Source organism: Petromyzon marinus, chromosome 78, assembly GCF_048934315.1.
Source record: "Petromyzon marinus isolate PM22_M1 ecotype Great Lakes invasive population chromosome 78, UKy_Petmar_22M1.pri1.0, whole genome shotgun sequence".
In the NCBI taxonomy this organism is placed as follows: Eukaryota; Metazoa; Chordata; class Hyperoartia; order Petromyzontiformes; family Petromyzontidae; genus Petromyzon; species Petromyzon marinus.
In genome coordinates, this window is record NC_133744.1 from 3,209,563 (window position 1) to 3,234,370 (window position 24,808).

The 24,808-nt window shown below is 45.8% G+C and overlaps 1 protein-coding gene across 2 annotated transcripts in view; it reads left to right on the forward strand.

Moving 5' to 3' along the window:
- The window catches only part of LOC116937156 (protein O-linked-mannose beta-1,2-N-acetylglucosaminyltransferase 1-like), a 119,038-nt gene that overhangs the window by 36,990 nt on the left and 57,240 nt on the right, over nucleotides 1–24,808 (forward strand). For both annotated transcript variants that reach the window (XM_076056844.1, XM_076056843.1), the window contains 5 exons: nucleotides 265–335; nucleotides 15,621–15,696; nucleotides 19,498–19,581; nucleotides 21,872–21,913; nucleotides 23,811–23,869. In XM_076056844.1, the coding sequence (XP_075912959.1) occupies nucleotides 265–335; nucleotides 15,621–15,696; nucleotides 19,498–19,581; nucleotides 21,872–21,913; nucleotides 23,811–23,869 (332 nt within the window). The remainder of the gene's footprint in view (nucleotides 1–264; nucleotides 336–15,620; nucleotides 15,697–19,497; nucleotides 19,582–21,871; nucleotides 21,914–23,810; nucleotides 23,870–24,808) is intronic.

Here is a 24,808-nt window from a genome sequence, read left to right on the forward strand (position 1 = left end):
ATGCACTGTGTACTGTATGTACTGTGTGTACTGTATGTACCGTATGCACTGTATGTACTGTATGTGTACTTTATATGTACGGTGTGTATACTGCATGTACTGTATGCACTGTATGTACTGTATGTATTGTATGTGCTGTGTGCACTGTATGTACTGTATGTGTACTTTATATTACGGTGTGTATACTACATGTACTGTATGCACTGTGTGTACTGCATGTACTGTATGCACTGTGTGCACTGTATGTACTGTATGTGTCTACAGCTGTCTGTGGGTGTTGCTCACGACATACCAGTGGTCGTCATCGCCAGCAACCGCCCTCACTACCTCTACAGGTGACTACAACAACAACTAGCACTACCACTACCACAACTACAACAACCACTACTACAACTAGCACTACAACTACTATCACAACAACTATCACAGCAACCGCCCTCACTACCTCTACAGGTGACTACTACAACAACAACAACTAGCACTACCACTACAACAACTAGCACTACTACTATCACAACAACTACTACTACTAGCACTACCACTACAACTATCACAGCAACTATCACAACAACTACCACAGCAACCGCCCTCACTACCTCTACAGGTGACTACTACTACAACTAGCACAACAACTAGCACAACAACTACTACAACTACTACAATTAGCACAACAACTATCACAACAACTATCACAACAACTATCACAGCAACCGCCCTCACTACCTCTACAGGTGACTACTACAACAACAACTACTACCACTACCACTACAACAACTAGCACAACTACTAGCACAACCACAACAACTATCACAGCAACCGCCCTCACTACCTCTACAGGTGACTACTACAACAACTAGCACAACAACTACAACTAGCACTACTACAACTACTATCACAACTACAACAACCACTACTACAACTACTATCACAACAACTATCACAGCAACCGCCCTCACTACCTCTACAGGTGACTACTACAACTACTAGCACTACCACTACAACAACTAGCACTACCACTATCACAACAACTACAACTACTATCACAGCAACCGCCCTCACTACCTCTACAGGTAACTACAACAACAACAACTAGCACTACTACTAGCACTACCACTACAACTATCACAACAACTATCACAGCAACCGCCCTCACTACCTCTACAGGTGACTACTACAACAACAACAACTAGCACTACCACTACAACAACTAGCACAACAACTATCACAGCAACCGCCCTCACTACCTCTACAGGTGACTACTACAACAACTACTACTATCACAACTACTAGCACTACTACAACTAGCACTACAACTACTATCACAGCAACCGCCCTCACTACCTCTGCAGGTAACTACTACTACTAGCACAACTACTAGCACTACCACTACAACAACAACAACTATCACAGCAACCGCCCTCACTACCTCTACAGGTGACTACTACAACTAGCACAACAACTAGCACAACAACTACAACAACAACAACTATCACAACAACTATCACAGCAACCGCCCTCACTACCTCTACAGGTGACTACTACAACAACTAGCACAACTATCACAACCACAACAACTATCACAGCAACCGCCCTCACTACCTCTACAGGTGACTACAACAACAACAACTAGCACTACCACTACAACAACTAGCACTACTACTATCACAACAACTACAACTACTAGCACTACAACTACTATCACAGCAACCGCCCTCACTACCTCTACAGGTGACTACTACTACAACAACTACTACTAGCACTACCACTACAACTACTATCACAGCAACCGCCCTCACTACCTCTACAGGTAACTACTACTACTAGCACAACTACTACAACTACTATCACAACAACTATCACAACAACTATCACAACAACTATCACAGCAACCGCCCTCACTACCTCTACAGGTGACTACTACAACAACAACAACTAGCACAACTAGCACAACAACTAGCACTACTACAACAACTATCACAACAACTATCACAACAACTACCACTACAACTACTATCACAGCAACCGCCCTCACTACCTCTACAGGTGACTACTACAACAACAACTACTAGCACTACAACAACTAGCACTACTACTATCACAACAACTATCACAACAACTATCACAGCAACCGCCCTCACTACCTCTACAGGTGACTACTACAACAACTAGCACAACTACTATCACTACTAGCACTACTACTATCACAACAACTATCACAGCAACCGCCCTCACTACCTCTACAGGTGACTACTACAACAACTATCACAACAACTACAACTACTAGCACAACAACTAGCACAACTAGCACTACAACTATCACAGCAACCGCCCTCACTACCTCTACAGGTGACTACAACAACAACAACTACTAGCACAACAACTAGCACTACTACTATCACAACAACTACAACTACTAGCACTACAACTACTAGCACAACAACCGCCCTCACTACCTCTACAGGTGACTACAACAACTACAACTACTAGCACAACAACTAGCACAACTAGCACTACAACTATCACAGCAACCGCCCTCACTACCTCTACAGGTGACTACAACAACAACAACTACTAGCACAACAACTAGCACTACTACTATCACAACAACTACAACTACTAGCACTACAACTACTAGCACAACAACCGCCCTCACTACCTCTACAGGTGACTACTACTACAACAACAACAACTACTACCACTACAACAACTAGCACTACTACTATCACAACAACTACAACTACTAGCACTATAACTACTATCACAGCAACCGCCCTCACTACCTCTACAGGTAACTACTACAACAACTACTAGCACTACTACCACTACTACAACTAGCACTACCACTAATATCACAGCAACCGCCCTCACTACCTCTACAGGTGACTACTACAACAACAACAACAACTACCACTACAACTACTAGCACTACAACTACTATCACAACAACTACCACTACAACTACTATCACAGCAACCGCCCTCACTACCTCTACAGGTGACTACTACAACAACAACTAGCACAACTACAACAACCACTACTACAACTACTATCACAACTACTATCACAGCAACCGCCCTCACTACCTCTACAGGTGACTACTACTACAACTAGCACAACAACTACAACTACTATCACAACAACTATCACAACAACTATCACAACAACTATCACAACAACTATCACAGCAACCGCCCTCACTACCTCTACAGGTGACTACAACAACAACAACTACTAGCACTACAACAACTAGCACTACTACTATCACAACAACTACAACTACTAGCACTACAACTACTATCACAGCAACCGCCCTCACTACCTCTACAGGTGACTACTACAACTACAACTACTACAACAACTACTACAACAACAACAACTACTATCACAACAACTATCACAACAACTAGCACAACAACTATCACAGCAACCGTCCTCACTACCTCTACAGGTGACTACTACAACAACAACAACAACTAGCACTACCACTACAACTACTATCACAGCAACCGCCCTCACTACCTCTACAGGTGACTACTACAACAACAACAACTAGCACTACCACAACAACTAGCACTACTACTATCACAGCAACCGCCCTCACTACCTCTACAGGTGACTACTACAACAACTAGCACAACTATCACAACAACTAGCACAACAACTACAACAACAACTATCACAGCAACCACTACAACAACTATCACAGCAGCAACCGCCCTCACTACCTCTACAGGTGACTACTACAACAACTACAACTAGCACAACTACCACTACTACAACTAGCACTACAACTACTATCACAGCAACCGCCCTCACTACCTCTACAGGTGACTACTACAACAACAACAACTAGCACTACCACAACAACTAGCACTACTACTATCACAGCAACCGCCCTCACTACCTCTACAGGTGACTACTACAACAACTAGCACAACTATCACAACCACAACAACTATCACAGCAACCGCCCTCACTACCTCTACAGGTGACTACTACAACAACAACTACTAGCACTACAACAACTAGCACTACAACTACTATCACAGCAACCGCCCTCACTACCTCTACAGGTGACTACAACAACAACTACTAGCACTACCACTACAACAACTAGCACAACAACTATCACAACAACTATCACAGCAACTAGCACAACTACTATCACAACAACAACTAGCACAACAACAACTATCACAACAACTAGCACTACAACAACTATCACAGCAACCGCCCTCACTACCTCTACAGGTGACTACTACAACAACAACTACTAGCACAACTATCACAACCACAACTACTATCACAACAACTATCACAACCACAACAACTATCACAGCAACCGCCCTCACTACCTCTACAGGTAACTACTACAACAACAACAACTACCACTACAACAACTAGCACTACTACTATCACAACAACTACAACTACTAGCACTACAACAACTATCACAGCAACCGCCCTCACTACCTCTACAGGTGACTACAACAACAACAACTAGCACTACCACTACAACAACTAGCACTACTACTATCACAACAACTACAACTACTAGCACTACAACTACTAGCACAGCAACCGCCCTCACTACCTCTACAGGTGACTACAACAACAACAACTACTAGCACAACTATCACAACCACAACAACTATCACAGCAACCGCCCTCACTACCTCTACAGGTGACTACTACAACAACAACAACAACTAGCACAACAACTAGCACTACTACAACTAGCACAACAACTACTACAACTACTAGCACAACAACTATCACAACAACTATCACAACAACAACAACTATCACAGCAACCGCCCTCACTACCTCTACAGGTGACTACAACAACAACAACTAGCACAACAACTACCACTAGCACAACTACAACAACTACTACAACTACTAGCACAACAACTATCACAACAACTATCACAACAACTATCACAGCAACCGCCCTCACTACCTCTACAGGTGACTACTACAACAACAACTACTAGCACAACAACTAGCACTACTACAACAACTACCACAACTACTACAACTACTAGCACAACAACTATCACAACAACTATCACAACAACTATCACAACAACTATCACAGCAACCACCCTCACTACCTCTACAGGTGACTACTACAACAACAACTACTAGCACAACAACTAGCACTACTACAACAACTACCACAACTACTACAACTACTAGCACAACAACTATCACAACAACTATCACAACAACTATCACAGCAACCGCCCTCACTACCTCTACAGGTGACTACTACTACAACAACAACTAGCACTACCACTACAACAACTAGCACTACTACTATCACAACAACTACAACTACTAGCACTACAACTACTATCACAGCAACCGCCCTCACTACCTCTACAGGTGACTACAACAACAACAACTACTAGCACAACAACTAGCACTACTACAACAACTACCACAACTACTACAACTACTATCACAACAACTATCACAACAACTATCACAACAACTATCACAGCAACCGCCCTCACTACCTCTACAGGTGACTACTACTACAACAACAACTAGCACTACCACTACAACAACTAGCACTACTACTATCACAACAACTACAACTACTAGCACTACAACTACTATCACAGCAACCGCCCTCACTACCTCTACAGGTGACTACTACAACAACAACAACTAGCACTACCACTACTACAACTAGCACTACTACTATCACAACAACTACAACTACTAGCACTACAACTACTATCACAGCAACCGCCCTCACTACCTCTACAGGTGACTACAACAACAACAACTAGCACAACAACTAGCACTAGCACAACTACAACAACTACTACAACTACTAGCACAACAACTATCACAACAACTATCACAACAACTATCACAACAACTACAACAACAACTATCACAGCAACCGCCCTCACTACCTCTACAGGTAACTACAACAACAACAACTACTAGCACAACTACTAGCACTACTACAACAACTACCACAACTACTACAACTACTAGCACAACAACTATCACAACAACTATCACAGCAACCACCCTCACTACCTCTACAGGTAACTACTACTACAACAACTACTAGCACAACAACTAGCACTACTACAACTAGCACTACTACTACAACTACTAGCACAACAACTATCACAACAACTATCACAACAACTATCACAACAACAACAACTATCACAGCAACCGCCCTCACTACCTCTACAGGTGACTACTACTACAACAACTACTAGCACAACAACTAGCACTACTACAACAACTACCACAACTACTACAACTACTAGCACAACAACTATCACAACAACTATCACAACAACTATCACAGCAACCGTCCTCACTACCTCTACAGGTGACTACTACTACAACAACAACTAGCACAACAACTAGCACTACTACAACAACTACCACAACTACTACAACTACTAGCACAACAACTATCACAACAACTATCACAACAACTATCACAGCAACCGTCCTCACTACCTCTACAGGTGACTACTACTACAACAACTACTAGCACAACAACTAGCACTACCACAACTACAACAACTACTACAACTACTAGCACAACAACTATCACAACAACTATCACAACAACTATCACAGCAACCGCCCTCACTACCTCTACAGGTGACTACTACAACAACAACAACTAGCACTACCACTACAACAACTAGCACTACTACTATCACAACTACTACAACTACTAGCACTACAACTACTATCACAGCAACCGCCCTCACTACCTCTACAGGTGACTACAACAACAACAACAACTAGCACAACAACTAGCACTACTACAACAACTACCACAACTACTACAACTACTAGCACAACAACTATCACAACAACTATCACAACAACTATCACAGCAACCGCCCTCACTACCTCTACAGGTGACTACTACTACAACAACTACTAGCACAACAACTAGCACTACTACAACAACTACCACAACTACTACAACTACTAGCACAACAATTATCACAACAACTATCACAACAACTATCACAGCAACCGCCCTCACTACCTCTACAGGTAACTACAACAACAACAACAACTAGCACAACAACTAGCACTACTACAACAACTACCACAACTACTACAACTACTAGCACAACAACTATCACAACAACTATCACAACAACTATCACAGCAACCGCCCTCACTACCTCTACAGGTAACTACTACTACAACAACTACTAGCACAACAACTAGCACTACTACAACAACTACCACAACTACTACAACTACTAGCACAACAACTATCACAACAACTATCACAGCAACCGCCCTCACTACCTCTACAGGTGACTACAACAACAACAACAACTAGCACAACAACTAGCACTACTACAACTAGCACAACAACAACAACCACTACTACTACAACGAGCACAACAACCACTACTACAACAACTAGCACAACAACTATCACAACTACTATCACAACAACTATCACAACTACTATCACAACAACTATCACAACAACTATCACAACAACTATCACAGCAACCGCCCTCACTACCTCTACAGGTAACTACAACAACAACAACTACTAGCACAACAACTAGCACTACTACAACAACTACCACAACTACTACAACTACTAGCACAACAACTATCACAACAACTATCACAACAACTATCACAGCAACCGCCCTCACTACCTCTACAGGTGACTACTACAACAACAACAACTAGCACAACAACTAGCACTACTACAACAACTACCACAACTACTACAACTACTAGCACAACAACTATCACAACAACTACAACTACTAGCACTACAACTACTATCACAGCAACCGCCCTCACTACCTCTACAGGTGACTACTACTACAACAACTACTAGCACAACAACTAGCACTACTACAACAACTACCACAACTACTACAACTACTAGCACAACAACTATCACAACAACTATCACAACAACTATCACAACAACTATCACAACAACTATCACAGCAACCGCCCTCACTACCTCTACAGGTGACTACTACAACAACAACAACTAGCACTACCACTACAACAACTAGCACTACTACTATCACAACAACTACAACTACTAGCACTACAACTACTATCACAGCAACCGTCCTCACTACCTCTACAGGTAACTACTACAATAACAACAACTAGCACTACCACTACTACAACTAGCACTACTACTATCACAACAACTACAACTACTAGCACTACAACTACTATCACAGCAACCGCCCTCACTACCTCTACAGGTAACTACTACTACAACAACAACTAGCACAACAACTAGCACAACAACTAGCACTACCACAACTACAACAACCACTACAACAACTAGCACAACAACTATCACACCAACTACAACTACTAGCACAACTAGCACAACAACTAGCACTACCACTACTACAACTAGCACAACAACAACAACCACTACTACTACAACGAGCACAACAACCACTACTACAACAACTAGCACAACAACTATCACAACAGCAACCGTCCTCACTACCTCTACAGGTGACTACAACAACTAGCACAACAACTAGCATAACTAGCACAACTAGCACAACAACTATCACAACAACTATCACAGCAACTAGCACAACTACTATCACAACAACAACTAGCACAACAACAACTACTACAACTACAACAACAACTATCACAGCAACCGCCCTCACTACCTCTACAGGTGACTACTACTACTAGCACAACTACTACTAGCACAACTAGCACAACTAGCACAACAACTATCACAACTACAACTACAACCACAACAACTATCACAGCAACCGCCCTCACTACCTCTACAGGTGACTACTACAACAACAACTAGCACAACTACAACAACCACTACTATAACAACAACTAGCACAACAACTAGCACAACAACAACAGCAACCGTCCTCACTACCTCTACAGGTGACTACAACAACAACTAGCACTACTACAACAACAACTATCACAACAACTACAACAACAACTATCACAGCAACCGCCCTCACTACCTCTACAGGTGACTACTACAACAACAACAACTAGCACTACCACTACAACAACTAGCACTACTACTATCACAACAACTACAACAACTATCACAACTACTATCACAGCAACCGCCCTCACTACCTCTACAGGTAACTACTACAACAACAACAACTAGCACAACAACTAGCACAACAACTAGCACTACCACAACTACAACAACCACTACAACAACTAGCACAACAACTATCACACCAACTACAACTACTAGCACAACTAGCACAACAACTAGCACTACCACTACTACAACTAGCACAACAACAACAACCACTACTACTACAACTAGCACAACAACCACTACTACAACAACTAGCACAACAACTATCACAACAGCAACCGTCCTCACTACCTCTACAGGTGACTACTACAACAACAACTAGCACAACTACTACAACCACTACTATAACAACAACTAGCACAACAACTAGCACAACAACAACAGCAACCGCACTCACTACCTCTACAGGTGACTACTACAACTAGCACAACAACTACAACTAGCACAACTATCACAACAACCACTACTACTACTACTAGCACAACTACAACAACCACTACTGTCACTACTAACACTACTACAACCTCACTACCTCTACAGGTGACTACTACAACAACTAGCACTACTACTACAACAACTACTACTACTACAACTATCTCAACAACTATCACAACAACTAGCACAACTACTATCACTACTACCACTACTACAACCACACTACCTCTACAGGTGACTACTACAACAACTAGCACAACAACAACTATCACAACTACTACTACAACAACTATCACAACTACTACTACAACAACAACTATCACAACTACTACTACAACAACAACTATCACAACCACTACTACAACTACTACTATCACAACAACTACTACAACAACAACAACTATCACAACAACTACCACAACAACCACTACCACACTACCTCTACAGGTGACTACAACTACTATCACAACAACAACTATCACAACAACAACTATCACAACAACAACTATCACAACTACTACAACAACAACAACTATCACAACAACTACCACAACAACCACTACCACACTACCTCTACAGGTGACTACTACAACAACTAGCACAACAACAACTATCACAACTACTACTACAACAACTATCACAACTACTACTACAACAACAACTATCACAACCACTACTACAACTACTACTATCACAACAACTACTACAACAACAACAACTATCACAACAACTACCACAACAACCACTACCACACTACCTCTACAGGTGACTACTACAACAACTAGCACAACAACAACTATCACAACTACTACAACAACAACTATCACAACTACTACTACAACAACAACTATCACAACTACTACTACAACAACAACTATCACAACCACTACTACAACTACTACTATCACAACAACTACTACAACAACTATCACAACTACTACTACAACAACAACTATCACAACTACTACTACAACTACTACTATCACAACAACTACTACTACAACTAGCACAACAACTATCACAACAGCAACCGTCCTCACTACCTCTACAGGTGACTACAACAACTAGCACAACAACTAGCACAACAACTAGCATAACTAGCACAACTAGCACAACAACCACTACTACTACTACTAGCACAACTACAACAACCACTACTGTCACTACTAACACTACTACAACCTCACTACCTCTACAGGTGACTACTACAACAACTAGCACTACTACTACAACAACTACTACTACTACAACTATCTCAACAACTATCACAACAACTAGCACAACTACTATCACTACTACTACAACCTCACTACCTCTACAGGTGACTACTACAATAACTAGCACAACTACAACAACTACTACAACAACTATCACAACAACTATCACAACAACTATCACAACAACTATCACAACTAGCACAACAACAACTAGCACTACCACTACTACAACAACAACTATCACAACTACTACCACTACTACAACCACACTACCTCTACAGGTGACTACAACAACTAGCACAACAACAACTAGCACAACTACTACAACTAGCACAACAACTAGCACTACCACTACTACTACAACTAGCACAACTACTACTAGCACACTACCTCTGCAGGTGACTACAACAACTAGCACTACTACAACAACAACTATCACAACAACTAGCACAACAACTATCACAGCAACTGCCCTCACTACCTCTACAGGTGACAACAACTACTACCACAACCACTACCACCACAACCACAACAACTACAACTAGCACAACTACAACAACCACTACTACTACAACTAGCACAACAACTACTACCATACTACCTCTACAGGTGACTACTACAACAACTAGCACAACTACTACAACCACAACAACTAGCACAACAACAACTAGCACAACAACTAACAACTATCACAACCACAACAACTATCACAGCAACCGCCCTCACTACCTCTACAGGTGACTACTACAACAACAACTAGCACTACTACAACAACTATCACAACAACCACTACCACACTACCTCTACAGGTGACTACAACTACTATCACAACAACAACTATCACAACAACAACTATCACAACAACAACTATCACAACTACTACAACAACAACAACAACTATCACAACAACTACCACAACAACCACTACCACACTACCTCTACAGGTGACTACTACAACAACTAGCACAACAACAACTATCACAATTACTACTACAACAACTATCACAACTACTACTACAACAACAACTATCACAACTACTACTACAACAACTATCACAACTACTACTACAACAACAACTATCACAACTACTACTACAACAACAACTATCACAACCACTACTACAACTACTACTATCACAACAACTAGCACAACAACTAGCACAACTACTATCACTACTACCACTACTACAACCTCACTACCTCTACAGGTGACTACTACTACAACAACTACCACAACAACAACCACAACTACCACAACAACAACAACAACTACCACAACTACCACAACAACCACAACAACAACAACAACAACCACAACAACCACCACAGCTACCACAACAACAACTACCACAACTACCACAACCACCACAACTACCACAAATACCACAACCACAACAACTACCAGAACCACAACAACCACCACAACAACTACCACAACAACTACCACAACAACAACCACAACAACAACCACAACAACAACTACCACAACTACCACAACTACCACAACAACAACTATCACAACAACTACCACAACAACTACCACAACCACAACAACAACAACTACAACCACAACAACCACCCTGTGTACTGTCACCCTGTGTACTGTCACCTTGTGTACTGTCACCTTGTGTACTGTACTACTGTCTGTGTACTGTACTACTGTCTGTGTACTGTCACCCTGTGTACTGTACTACTGTCTGTGTACTGTCACCTTGTGTACTGTCACCCTGTGTACTGTCACCCTGTGTACTGTCACCTTGTGTACTGTACTACTGTCTGTGTACTGTCACCCTGTGTACTGTACTACTGTCTGTGTACTGTCACCTTGTGTACTGTCACCTTGTGTACTGTACTACTGTCTGTGTACTGTCACCCTGTGTACTGTACTACTGTCTGTGTACTGTCACCTTGTGTACTGTACTACTGTCTGTGTACTGTCACCCTGTGTACTGTCACCCTGTGTACTGTCACCTTGTGTACTGTACTACTGTCTGTGTACTGTCACCCTGTGTACTGTACTACTGTCTGTGTACTGTCACCCTGTGTACTGTACTACTGTCTGTGTACTGTAACCTTGTGTAATGTACTACTGTCTGTGTACTGTACTACTGTCTGTGTACTGTCACCCTGTGTACTGTCACCTTGTGTACTGTACTACTGTCTGTGTACTGTACTACTGTCTGTGTACTGTCACCCTGTGTACTGTCACCTTGTGTACTGTACTACTGTCTGTGTACTGTACTACTGTCTGTGTACTGTCACCCTGTGTACTGTCACCTTGTGTACTGTACTACTGTCTGTGTACTGTACTACTGTCTGTGTACTGTCACCTTGTGTACTGTCACCTTGTGTACTGTACTACTGTCTGTGTACTGTCACCTTGTGTACTGTCACCTTGTGTACTGTACTACTGTCTGTGTACTGTCACCTTGTGTACTGTCACCTTGTGTACTGTACTACTGTCTGTGTACTGTCACCTTGTGTACTGTCACCTTGTGTACTGTACTACTGTCTGTGTACTGTCACCTTGTGTACTGTCACCTTGTGTACTGTACTACTGTCTGTGTACTGTCACCCTGTGTACTGTCACCCTGTGTACTGTCACCTTGTGTACTGTACTACTGTCTGTGTACTGTCACCTTGTGTACTGTACTACTGTCTGTGTACTGTCACCTTGTGTACTGTCACCTTGTGTACTGTACTACTGTCTGTGTACTGTCACCTTGTGTACTGTCACCTTGTGTACTGTACTACTGTCTGTGTACTGTCACCCTGTGTACTGTACTACTGTCTGTGTACTGTCACCCTGTGTACTGTCACCCTGTATACTGTCACCTTGTGTACTGTACTACTGTCTGTGTACTGTCACCTTGTGTACTGTACTACTGTCTGTGTACTGTCACCTTGTGTACTGTCACCTTGTGTACTGTACTACTGTCTGTGTACTGTCACCTTGTGTACTGTCACCTTGTGTACTGTACTACTGTCTGTGTACTGTCACCTTGTGTACTGTCACCCTGTGTACTGTACTACTGTCTGTGTACTGTACTACTGTCTGTGTACTGTCACCTTGTGTACTGTCACCTTGTGTACTGTACTACTGTCTGTGTACTGTCACCCTGTGTACTGTACTACTGTCTGTGTACTGTCACCTTGTGTACTGTCACCCTGTGTACTGTACTACTGTCTGTGTACTGTCACCTTGTGTACTGTCACCTTGTGTACTGTACTACTGTCTGTGTACTGTCACCCTGTGTACTGTACTACTGTCTGTGTACTGTCACCTTGTGTACTGTCACCCTGTGTACTGTCACCTTGTGTACTGTCACCTTGTGTACTGTACTACTGTCTGTGTACTGTCACCTTGTGTACTGTCACCTTGTGTACTGTACTACTGTCTGTGTACTGTCACCTTGTGTACTGTCACCCTGTGTACTGTCACCTTGTGTACTGTACTACTGTCTGTGTACTGTCACCTTGTGTACTGTCACCTTGTGTACTGTACTACTGTCTGTGTACTGTCACCCTGTGTACTGTACTACTGTCTGTGTACTGTCACCTTGTGTACTGTCACCCTGTGTACTGTACTACTGTCTGTGTACTGTCACCTTGTGTACTGTCACCTTGTGTACTGTACTACTGTCTGTGTACTGTCACCCTGTGTACTGTACTACTGTCTGTGTACTGTCACCTTGTGTACTGTCACCCTGTGTACTGTCACCTTGTGTACTGTCACCTTGTGTACTGTACTACTGTCTGTGTACTGTCACCTTGTGTACTGTCACCTTGTGTACTGTACTACTGTCTGTGTACTGTCACCCTGTGTACTGTACTACTGTCTGTGTACTGTCACCTTGTGTACTGTCACCTTGTGTACTGTACTACTGTCTGTGTACTGTCACCCTGTGTACTGTACTACTGTCTGTGTACTGTCACCCTGTGTACTGTACTACTGTCTGTGTACTGTCACCTTGTGTACTGTCACCCTGTGTACTGTACTACTGTCTGTGTACTGTCACCCTGTGTACTGTACTACTGTCTGTGTACTGTCACCTTGTGTACTGTCACCTTGTGTACTGTACTACTGTCTGTGTACTGTCACCTTGTGTACTGTCCCCCTGTGTACTGTACTACTGTCTGTGTACTGTCACCTTGTGTACTGTCACCTTGTGTACTGTACTACTGTCTGTGTACTGTCACCTTGTGTACTGTACTACTGTCTGTGTACTGTCACCTTGTGTACTGTCACCCTGTGTACTGTCACCTTGTGTACTGTACTACTGTCTGTGTACTGTCACCCTGTGTACTGTACTACTGTCTGTGCACTGTACTACTTTCTGTGTACTGTCACCCTGTGTACTGTACTACTGTCTGTGTACTGTCACCCTGTGTACTGTACTACTGTCTGTGTACTGTCACCTTGTGTACTGTCACCCTGTGTACTGTACTACTGTCTGTGTACTGTCACCTTGTGTACTGTACTACTGTCTGTGTACTGTCACCTTGTGTACTGTACTACTGTCTGTGTACTGTACTACTGCCTGTGTACTGTACTACTGTCTGTGTACTGTACTACTGTCTGTGTAGTGTCACCCTGTGTACTGTACTACTGTCTGTGTACTGTCACCCTGTGTACTGTACTACTATCTGTGTACTGTAACCTTGTGTACTGTCACCCTGTGTACTGTACTACTGTCTGTGTACTGTCACCTTGTGTACTGTCACCCTGTGTACTGTACTACTGTCTGTGTACTGTCACCCTGTGTACTGTCACCCTGTGTACTGTATTACTGTCTGTGTACTGTACTACTGTCTGTGTACTGTACTACTGTCTGTGTACTGTACTGCAGGATGCTACGTTCTCTGCTATCTGCCAGTGGAGTAAACCCATCCCTCATCACCGTCTTCATAGACGGATACTATGATGTAAGTATTCACTCACTCACTCACCTACTCACTCACCTACTCACTCACCTACTCACTCACTTACTCACTCACCTACTTACTCACCTACTCACCTACTCACTCACCTACTCACCTACTCACCTACTCACTCACCTACTCACCTACTCACTCACCTACTCACTCACCTACTCACTCACTCACCTACTCACTCACCTACTCACCTACTCACTCACCTACTCACCTACTCACTCACCTACTCACCTACTCATCTACTCACCTACTCACTCACCTACTCACTCACTCACCTACTCACTCACCTACTCACCTACTCACTCACTCAACTACTCACTCACCTACTCACTCACTCACTCACCTACTCACTCACCTACTCACCTACTCACACACTCACCTACTCACCTACTCACTCACCTACTCACTCACTCACTCACCTACTCACTCACCTACTCCCCTACTCACTCACCTACTCACTCACCTACTCACTCACCTACTCACCTACTCACTCACTTACTAACTCACCCACTCACCTACTCACTCACCTACTCACCTACTCACTCACCTACTCACTCACCTACTCACTCACCTACACACTCACCTACTCACTCACCTACTCACTCACCTACTCACCAACTCACTCAACTACTCACTCACCTACTCACTCACCTACTCACTCACCTACTCACCTACACACTCACCTACTCACCTACTCACCTACTCACTCACCTACTCACCTACTCACTCACCTACTCACCTACTCACTCACCTACTCACTCACCTACTCACTCACCTACTCACCTACTCACTCACCTACTCACTCACCTACTCACTCACTCACCTACTCACTCACCTACTCACTCACTCACCTACTCACTCAAATACTCACTCACCTACTCACCTACTCACTCACCTACTCACTCACCTACACACTCACCTACTCACCTACTCACTCACTCACCTACTCACCTACTCACTCACCTACTCACTCACCTACTCACCTACTCACCTACTCACTCACCTACTCACTCACTTACCTACTCACCTACTCACTCACCTACTCACCTACTCACTCACCTACTCACTCACTCACCTACTCACTCACCTACTCACTCACTCACCTACTCACTCACCTACTCACTCACCTACTCACTCACTCACCTACTCACTCAACTACTCACTCACCTACTCACTCACTCACCTACTCACTCACCTAAGCACTCACCTACTCACCTACTGACTCACCTACTCACTCACTCACTCACCTACTCACTCACCTACTCACTCACTCACCTACTCACCAACTCACTCACCTACTCACTCACCTACTCACTCACCTACTCACCTACTCACTCACTCACCTACCCACTCACTCGCTCACCTACTCACTCACTCACCTACTCACCCACTCACCTACTCACTCACCTACTCACTCACCTACACACTCACCTACTCACTCACGTACTCACTCACCTACTCACTCACTCACTCACCTCACCCACTCACCTACTCACTCACCTACTCACTCACCTACACACTCACCTACTCACTCACTCACCTACTCACTCACCTACTCACTCACCTACTCACCAACTCACTCACCTACTCACTCACCTACTCACTCACCTACTCACTCACTCACCTACCCACTCACTCACCTACTCACTCACTCACCTATTCACTCACCTATCCACTCACCTATCCACTCACCTACTCACTCAACCACCTACTCACTCACCTACTCGCTCACCTACTCACTCACTCACCTACTCACTCACCTACTCACTCACTCACTCACCACTCACTCACCTACTCACCTACTCACTCTCTCACCTACTCACTCACCTACTCACCTACTCACCTACTCACTCACTCACTCACCTACTCACTCACGTACTCGCTCACCTACTCACTCACCTACTCACTCACTCACCTACTCACTCACTCACCACTCACTCACCTAGTCACTCACTCACCTACTCACTCACCTATGCACTCACCTATCCACTCACCTACTCACTGACCTACTCACTCACCTACTCGCTCACCTACTCACTCACTCACCTACTCACTCACCTACTCACTCACCTACTCACCTACTCACCTACTCACCAACTCACTCACCTACTCACTCACCTACTCACTCACCTACTCACTCACTCACTCACCTACTCACTCACTCACCTACTCACTCACTCACCTACTCACTCACCTATCCACTCACCTATCCACTCACCTACTCACCTACTCACTCAACCACCTACTCACTTACCTACTCGCTCACCTACTCACTCACTCACCTACTAACTCACCTACTCACTCACTCACTCACCACTCACTCACCTACTCACTCACTCACCTACTCACTCACCTACTCACCTACTCACCTACTCACTCACTCACTCACCTACTCACTCACCTACTCGCTCACCTACTCACTCACCCACTCACTCACTCACCTACTCACTCACTCACTCACCACTCACTCACCTACTCACTCACTCACTCACCTACTCACTCACCTATACACTCACCTATCCACTCACCTACTCACTCACCTACTCACTCACCTACTCTCTCACCTACTCACTCACCTACTCACCTACTCACTCACCTACTCACTCACCTACTCACCTACTCACTCACCTACTCACTCACTCACTCACCTACTCACTCACCTACTCACCTACTCACTCACCGACTCACTCACTCACTCACTCACCTACTCACTCACCTACTCACTCACTCACTCACCTACTCACCTACTCACTCACCTACTCACCTACACACTCACCTAATCACTCACCTACTCACCTACTCATTCACCTACTCACTCACCTACTCACTCAACTAATCACCTACTCACTCACCTACTCACTCACCTACTCACTCACTCACCTCCTCACTCACTCACCTACTCAATCACCTACTCACCTAATCGCTCACCTACTCACTCACTCACTCACCTACTCACTCACCTACTCACTCACCTACTCACTCACTCACTCACCTAGTCACCTACTCACTCACCTACTCACTCACCTACTCACTCACCTACTCACCTACTCACCTACACGCTCACCTACTCACTCACCTACTCACCTACACACCCACCTACTCACTCACCTACTCACCTACTCACTCAACTACTCACCTACTCACTCACCTGCTCACTCACCTACTCACTCACCTACTCACTCACTCACCTATTCTTCACCTACTCACTCACCTACTCACTCACTCACCTACTCACTCACTCACTCACCTACTCACTCACCTACTCACTGACCTACTCACTCACTCACCTACTCACTCACCTACTCACTTACCCACTCACTCACCCACTCACCCACTCACCTACTCACTCACTCCCCCACTCACTCACTCACCTACTCACTCACCTACTCACTCACCCACTCACTCACCCACTCACTCACTCACCACTCACTCACCCACCCACCCACTCACTCACCCACTCACTCACTCACTCACCTACTCACTCACGCACTCACCTACTCACTCACCTACTCACTCACTCACTCACCCACTCACCTACTCACTCACCTACTCACTCACTCACCTACTCACTCACTCACTCACCCACCTACCCACTCACCCACTCACCCACCCACCCACCCACTCACCCACTCACCCACCCACTCACCCACCCACTCACCCACCCACTCACTCAACCACCCACTCACCCACTCACCCACCCACCCACTCACCCACCACTCACCCACCCACTCACTCACCCACCCACCCACTCACCCACCCACCCACCCACCAATGCCTCTCTCCCCCCACTAGGAGCCAATGGATGTTGTGAGACTCTTCGATCTGAGAGGAGTTCAGCATCAGCCGGTGGGGATCAAGAACGCACGCATATCCCAGGTAGGTGAGTGGGTAGGTGAGTGGGTAGGTGAGTGGGTGAGTGGGTAGGTGAGTGAGTGGGTGGGTGAGTTGGTAGGTGAGTGGGTGAGTGGGTGGGTGAGTGGGTAGGTGAGTGGGTGAGTGGGTAGGTGAGTGAGTGGGTGGGTGAGTTGGTAGGTGAGTGGGTGAGTGGGTGGGTGAGTGGGTAGGTGAGTGGGTGAGTGGGTGGGTGAGTGGGTAGGTGAGTGGGTGAGTGGGTAGGTGAGTGGGTAGGTGAGTGGGTGGGTGGGTGGGTAGGTGAGTAGGTAGGTGAGTGGGTAGGTGAATGGGTAGGTGAGTGGGTGAGTGTGTAGGCGAGGAGGTGAGTGAGTGAGTGGGTGGGTGGGTGAGTGGGTGAGTGGGTAGGTGAGTGGGTAGGTGAGTGGGTAGGTGAGTGAGTGGGTGGGTGAGTTGGTAGGTGAGTGGGTGAGTGGGTGGGTGAGTGGGTAGGTGAGTGGGTGAGTGGGTAGGTGAGTGAGTGGGTGGGTGAGTTGGTAGGTGAGTGGGTGAGTGGGTGGGTGAGTGGGTAGGTGAGTGGGTGAGTGGGTAGGTGAGTGAGTGGGTGGGTGAGTTGGTAGGTGAGTGGGTGAGTGGGTGGGTGAGTGGGTAGGTGAGTGGGTGGGTGAGTGGGTAGGTGAGTGGGTGAGTGGGTAGGTGAGTGGGTAGGTGAGTGGGTGGGTGAGTAGGTAGGTGAGTGGGTAGGTGAATGGGTAGGTGAGTGGGTGAGTGTGTAGGCGAGGAGGTGAGTGAGTGAGTGGGTGGGTGGGTGAGTGGGTGAGTGGGTAGGTGAGTGGGTAGGTGAGTGGGTGGGTGAGTGGGTGGGTAGGTGAGTGGGTAGGTGAGTGGGTGAGTGGGTAGGTGAGTGGGTAGGTGAGTGGGTGAGTGGGTAGGTGAGTGGGTAGGTGAGTGGGTAGTTGAGTGGGTGAGTGGGTAGGTGAGTGGTAGGTGAGTGGGTAGTTGAGTGGGTAGGTGAAGTGGAATAGGTGAGTGGGTAGGTGAGTGGGTGGGTAGGTGAGTTGGTAGGTGAGTGGGTGAGTGGGTAGGTGAGTGGGTAGGTGAGTGAGTAGGTGAGTGGGTAGGTGAGTAAGTGAGTGAGTAGGTGAGTGAGTAGGTAGGTGAGTAGGTGAGTGAGTGGGTAGGTGAGTGATTGAGTAGGTGACTGGGTAGGTGAGTGAGTGAGTGGGTAGGTGAGTAGGTGAGTGGGTAGGTGAGTGGGTAAGTGAGTGTGTGAGTAGGTGAGTGAGTGAGTAGGTGAGTGGGTAGGTGAGTAAGTGAGTGAGTAGGTGAGTGAGTAGGTAGGTGAGTAGGTGAGTGAGTAGGTATGTGAGTAGGTGAGTAGCTGAGTGGATAGGTGAGTAGGTAGGTGAGTAGGTGAGTGAGTGAGTGAGTGGGTAGGTGAGTAGATAGGTGAGTAGGTGAGTGAGTGAGTGGGTAGGTGAGTGAGTAGGTGAGTCGGTAGGTGAGTAGGTAGGTGAGTGGGTAGGTGAGTGGGTAGGTGAGTAGGTGAGTGGGTAAGTGAGTGGGTAGGTGAGTGAGTGGGTGAGTAGGTGAGTGAGTGAGTAAGTAGGTGAGTGGGTAAGTGAGTGAGTGAGTGGATAGGTGAGTAGGTGAGTGGGTAGGTGAGTGAGTAGGTGAGTAGGTGAGTGCGTAGATGAGTGGGTAGGTGAGTGTGTAGGTGAGTGTGTAGGTGATTGATTAGGTGAGTGAGTGTGTGAGTGAGTGGGTGAGTGGGTGGGTGAGTGAGTAGGTGATTGAGTAGGTGAGTGAGTAGGTGAGTGAGTGGGTGAGTGAGTAGTTGAGTGGGTAGGTGAGTGGGTAGGTGAGTGTGTAGGTGAGTGAGTAGGTGAGTGAGTCGGTGAGTAGGTGAGTGAGTAGGTGAGTGGGTGAGTAGGTGAGTGAGTAGGTGAGTGAGCGAGTGGGTAGGTGAGTGAGTGAGTAGGTGAGTAGGTGAGTGAGTTGTTGCGTGAGTGGGTGCGTGTGTAGGTGAATGGTTAGGTGAGTGGGTAGGTGAGTGAGTAGGTGAGTGAGTGAGGAAGTAGGTGATTGGGCGAGTGAGTAGGTGAGTGTTGTACCAGCTACTTACGTGTGTGTCTGCGCCTGTGTGTGACTGTGTGTATGTGTGACTGTGTCTGTGTGTGTGTGTGACTGTGTGTTTGACTGTGTGTGTGTCTGTGTGTGTGTGACTGTGCGTGTGACTGTGTGTGTGTGTGACTGTGTGTGTGTGACTGTGTGTGTGTGCCTGTGTGTGTCTGTGTCTGTGTGTGTCTAACAGCACTACAAAGCGAGCTTGACTGCTACATTCAACCTATTCCCTGTGAGTGCAACACACAGACACAACACACAGTGACACACACACACAGACACACACAGACACACACAGACACACACACAGGCACACATAGACACAGACACACACACACAGACACACACACAGGCACACATAGACACACACACAGACACACACAGACACACACACACACAGACACACACACACAGACACACACACACACAGACACACACACACACACAGACACACACACAGACACACACACACACAGACACACACACACAGACACACACACAGTACACACACAGAGACGCAGACACACACACAGACACACACACAGACACACACACAGACACAACACACAGACACACACACAGACACACACACAGACACACACACAGACACAGACACATACACACACACACACCTACACCCCTACACACAGACACACACCTACACACACACCTACACACCTACACACACACACACACCTACACACACACACCTACACACACACACACACCTACACACACACACAGACACACACACACATACACACAGACACACACACACACAGACACACACACACATACACAGACACACACCTACACACACCTACACACACCTACACACACACACAGACACACACACATACACAAAGACACACACACATACACAGACACAGACACACACCTACACAGACACACACAGACACAGACACACCAGGCATAATCTCTCACCCACTCTGTCTCTCTCTCTGTGTCTCTCTGTCTCTGTGTCTCTGTGTCTCTCTCTGTCTCTCTGTCTGTGTCTCTCTGTGTGTGTCTCTTTGTGGCTCTGTGTGTCTCTGTGTGTCTCTCTCTGTGTCTATCTCTCTGTGTCTCTGTGTCTCTCTCTCTGTGTCTCTCTGTGTCTCTGTGTGTCTCTGTGTGTCTCTCTCTGTGTCTCTCTGTGTCTCTCTGTCTGTGTCTCTCTGTCTGTGTCTCTCTGTGTCTCTCTCTCTGTGTCTCTCTCTGTGTCTCTGTGTCTCTGTGTGTCTCTCTGTCTGCGTCTCTGTGTGTCTCTGTGTGTCTCTCTCTGTGTCTCTCTGTGTCTCTGTGTGTCTCTGTCTGTGTCTCTGTGTCTCTGTCTGTGTCTCTGTGTGTCTCTCTCTGTGTCTCTGTGTGTCTCTCTGTGTGTCTCTGTGTGTCTCTCTGTGTCTCTGTGTGTCTCTCTGTGTCTCTGTGTGTCTCTCTCTGTGTGTGTCTCTCTCTGTGTCTCTGTGTCTCTCTCTCTGTGTGTCTCTGTGTGTCTCTCTCTATGTCTCTGTGTCTCTCTGTGTGTCTCTCTCTGTGTGTGTCTCTGTCTCTGTGTCTCTCTCTCTCTGTGTCGCTCTGTGTGTCTCTCTCTGTGTCTCTCTGTATGTCTCTGTGTGTCTCTCTGTGTGTCTCTGTGTGTCTCTCTCTGTGTCTCTGTGTGTCTCTCTCTGTGTCTCTGTGTCTCTCTGTGTGTCTTTGTGTCTCTCTGTCTGTGTCTCTGTGTCTCTGTGTCTCTCTGTGTCTCTGTGTCTCTCTCTGTGTCTCTGTGTGTCTCTCTCTGTGTCTCTGTGTGTCTCTCTCTGTGTCTCTGTGTGTCTCTCTCTGTGTCTCTGTGTGTCTCTCTCTGTGTCTCTCTGTGTGTCTCTCTCTATGTCACTGTGTGTCTCTGTGTCTCTCTGTCTGTGTCTCTGTTTGTCTCTGTGTCTCTGTGTGTCTCTCTCTGTGTCTCTGTGTGTCTCTCTCTGTGTGTCTCTGTGTCTCTCTGTCTGTGTCTCTGTTTGTCTCTGTGTCTCTGTGTGTCTCTCTCTGTGTCTCTGTGTGTCTCTCTCTGTGTCTCTCTGTCTCTCTGTGTCTCTGTGTGTCTCTGTGTGTGTCTCTGTGTGTGTCTCTGTGTCTCTCCCATGCAGGATACTCCGTATGTGATCGTGTTGGAGGAGGATTTGGACATTTCTGTGGACTTCTTCAGGTAGACAAACCATTTAGACACACGGAGAGACACCGCCTGTCTGTCTGTCTGTGTTTGTGTGTCTGTCTGTCTGTCTGTCTGTGTTTGTGTGTCTGTCTGTCTGTCTGTATGTGTGTGTGTCTGTCTGTCTGTCTATCTGTGTGTCTGTGTGTGTGTCTGTGTGTGTGTCTGTGTGTGTCTGTGTGTGTGTGTATGTGTGTGTGTGTCTGTGTGTGTGTGTGTCTTTGTGTGTGTGTCTGTCTGTGTGTGTGTGTACTGTGTGTCTGTGTCTATGTGTGTGTGTGTCTCTGTGTGTGTGTCTGTGTGTGTCTGTGTTTGTGTGTGTGTCTGTGTGTGTGTGTACTGTGTGTGTGTGTCTTTGTGTGTGTGTCTGTGTGTGTCTGTGTGTGTGTGTGTCTATGTGTCTGTGTGTGTGTATGACTGTGTGTGTGTGTCTATGTATGACTGTGTGTGTCTGTGTGTGTCTGTGTGTGTGTGTGTCTATGTGTCTGTGTGTGTGTATGACTGTGTGTGTGTGTCTGTGTGTGTGTGTTTCTATGTATGACTGTGTGTGTCTGTGTGTGTGTCTGTGTGTGTCTGTGTGTCTGTGTATGTCTATGTATGACTGTGTGTGTGTCTGTGTGTGTCTGTGTGTGTGTGTCTATGTATGACTGTGTGTGTCTGTGTGTGTCTGTGTGTGTCTGTGTGTGTGTGTGTCTATGTGTCTGTGTGTGTGTATGACTGTGTGTGTGTGTCTGTGTGTGTGTGTGTCTATGTATGACTGTGTGTGTCTGTGTGTGTCTGTGTGTGTCTATGTATGACTGTGTGTGTCTGTGTGTGTGTGTGTCTGTGTGTCTATGTATGACTGTGTGTGTCTGTGTGTCTGTGTCTGTGTGTGTCTGTGTGTGTGTGTCTGTGTGTCTGTGTGTCTATGTATGACTGTGTGTGTCTGTGTGTGTC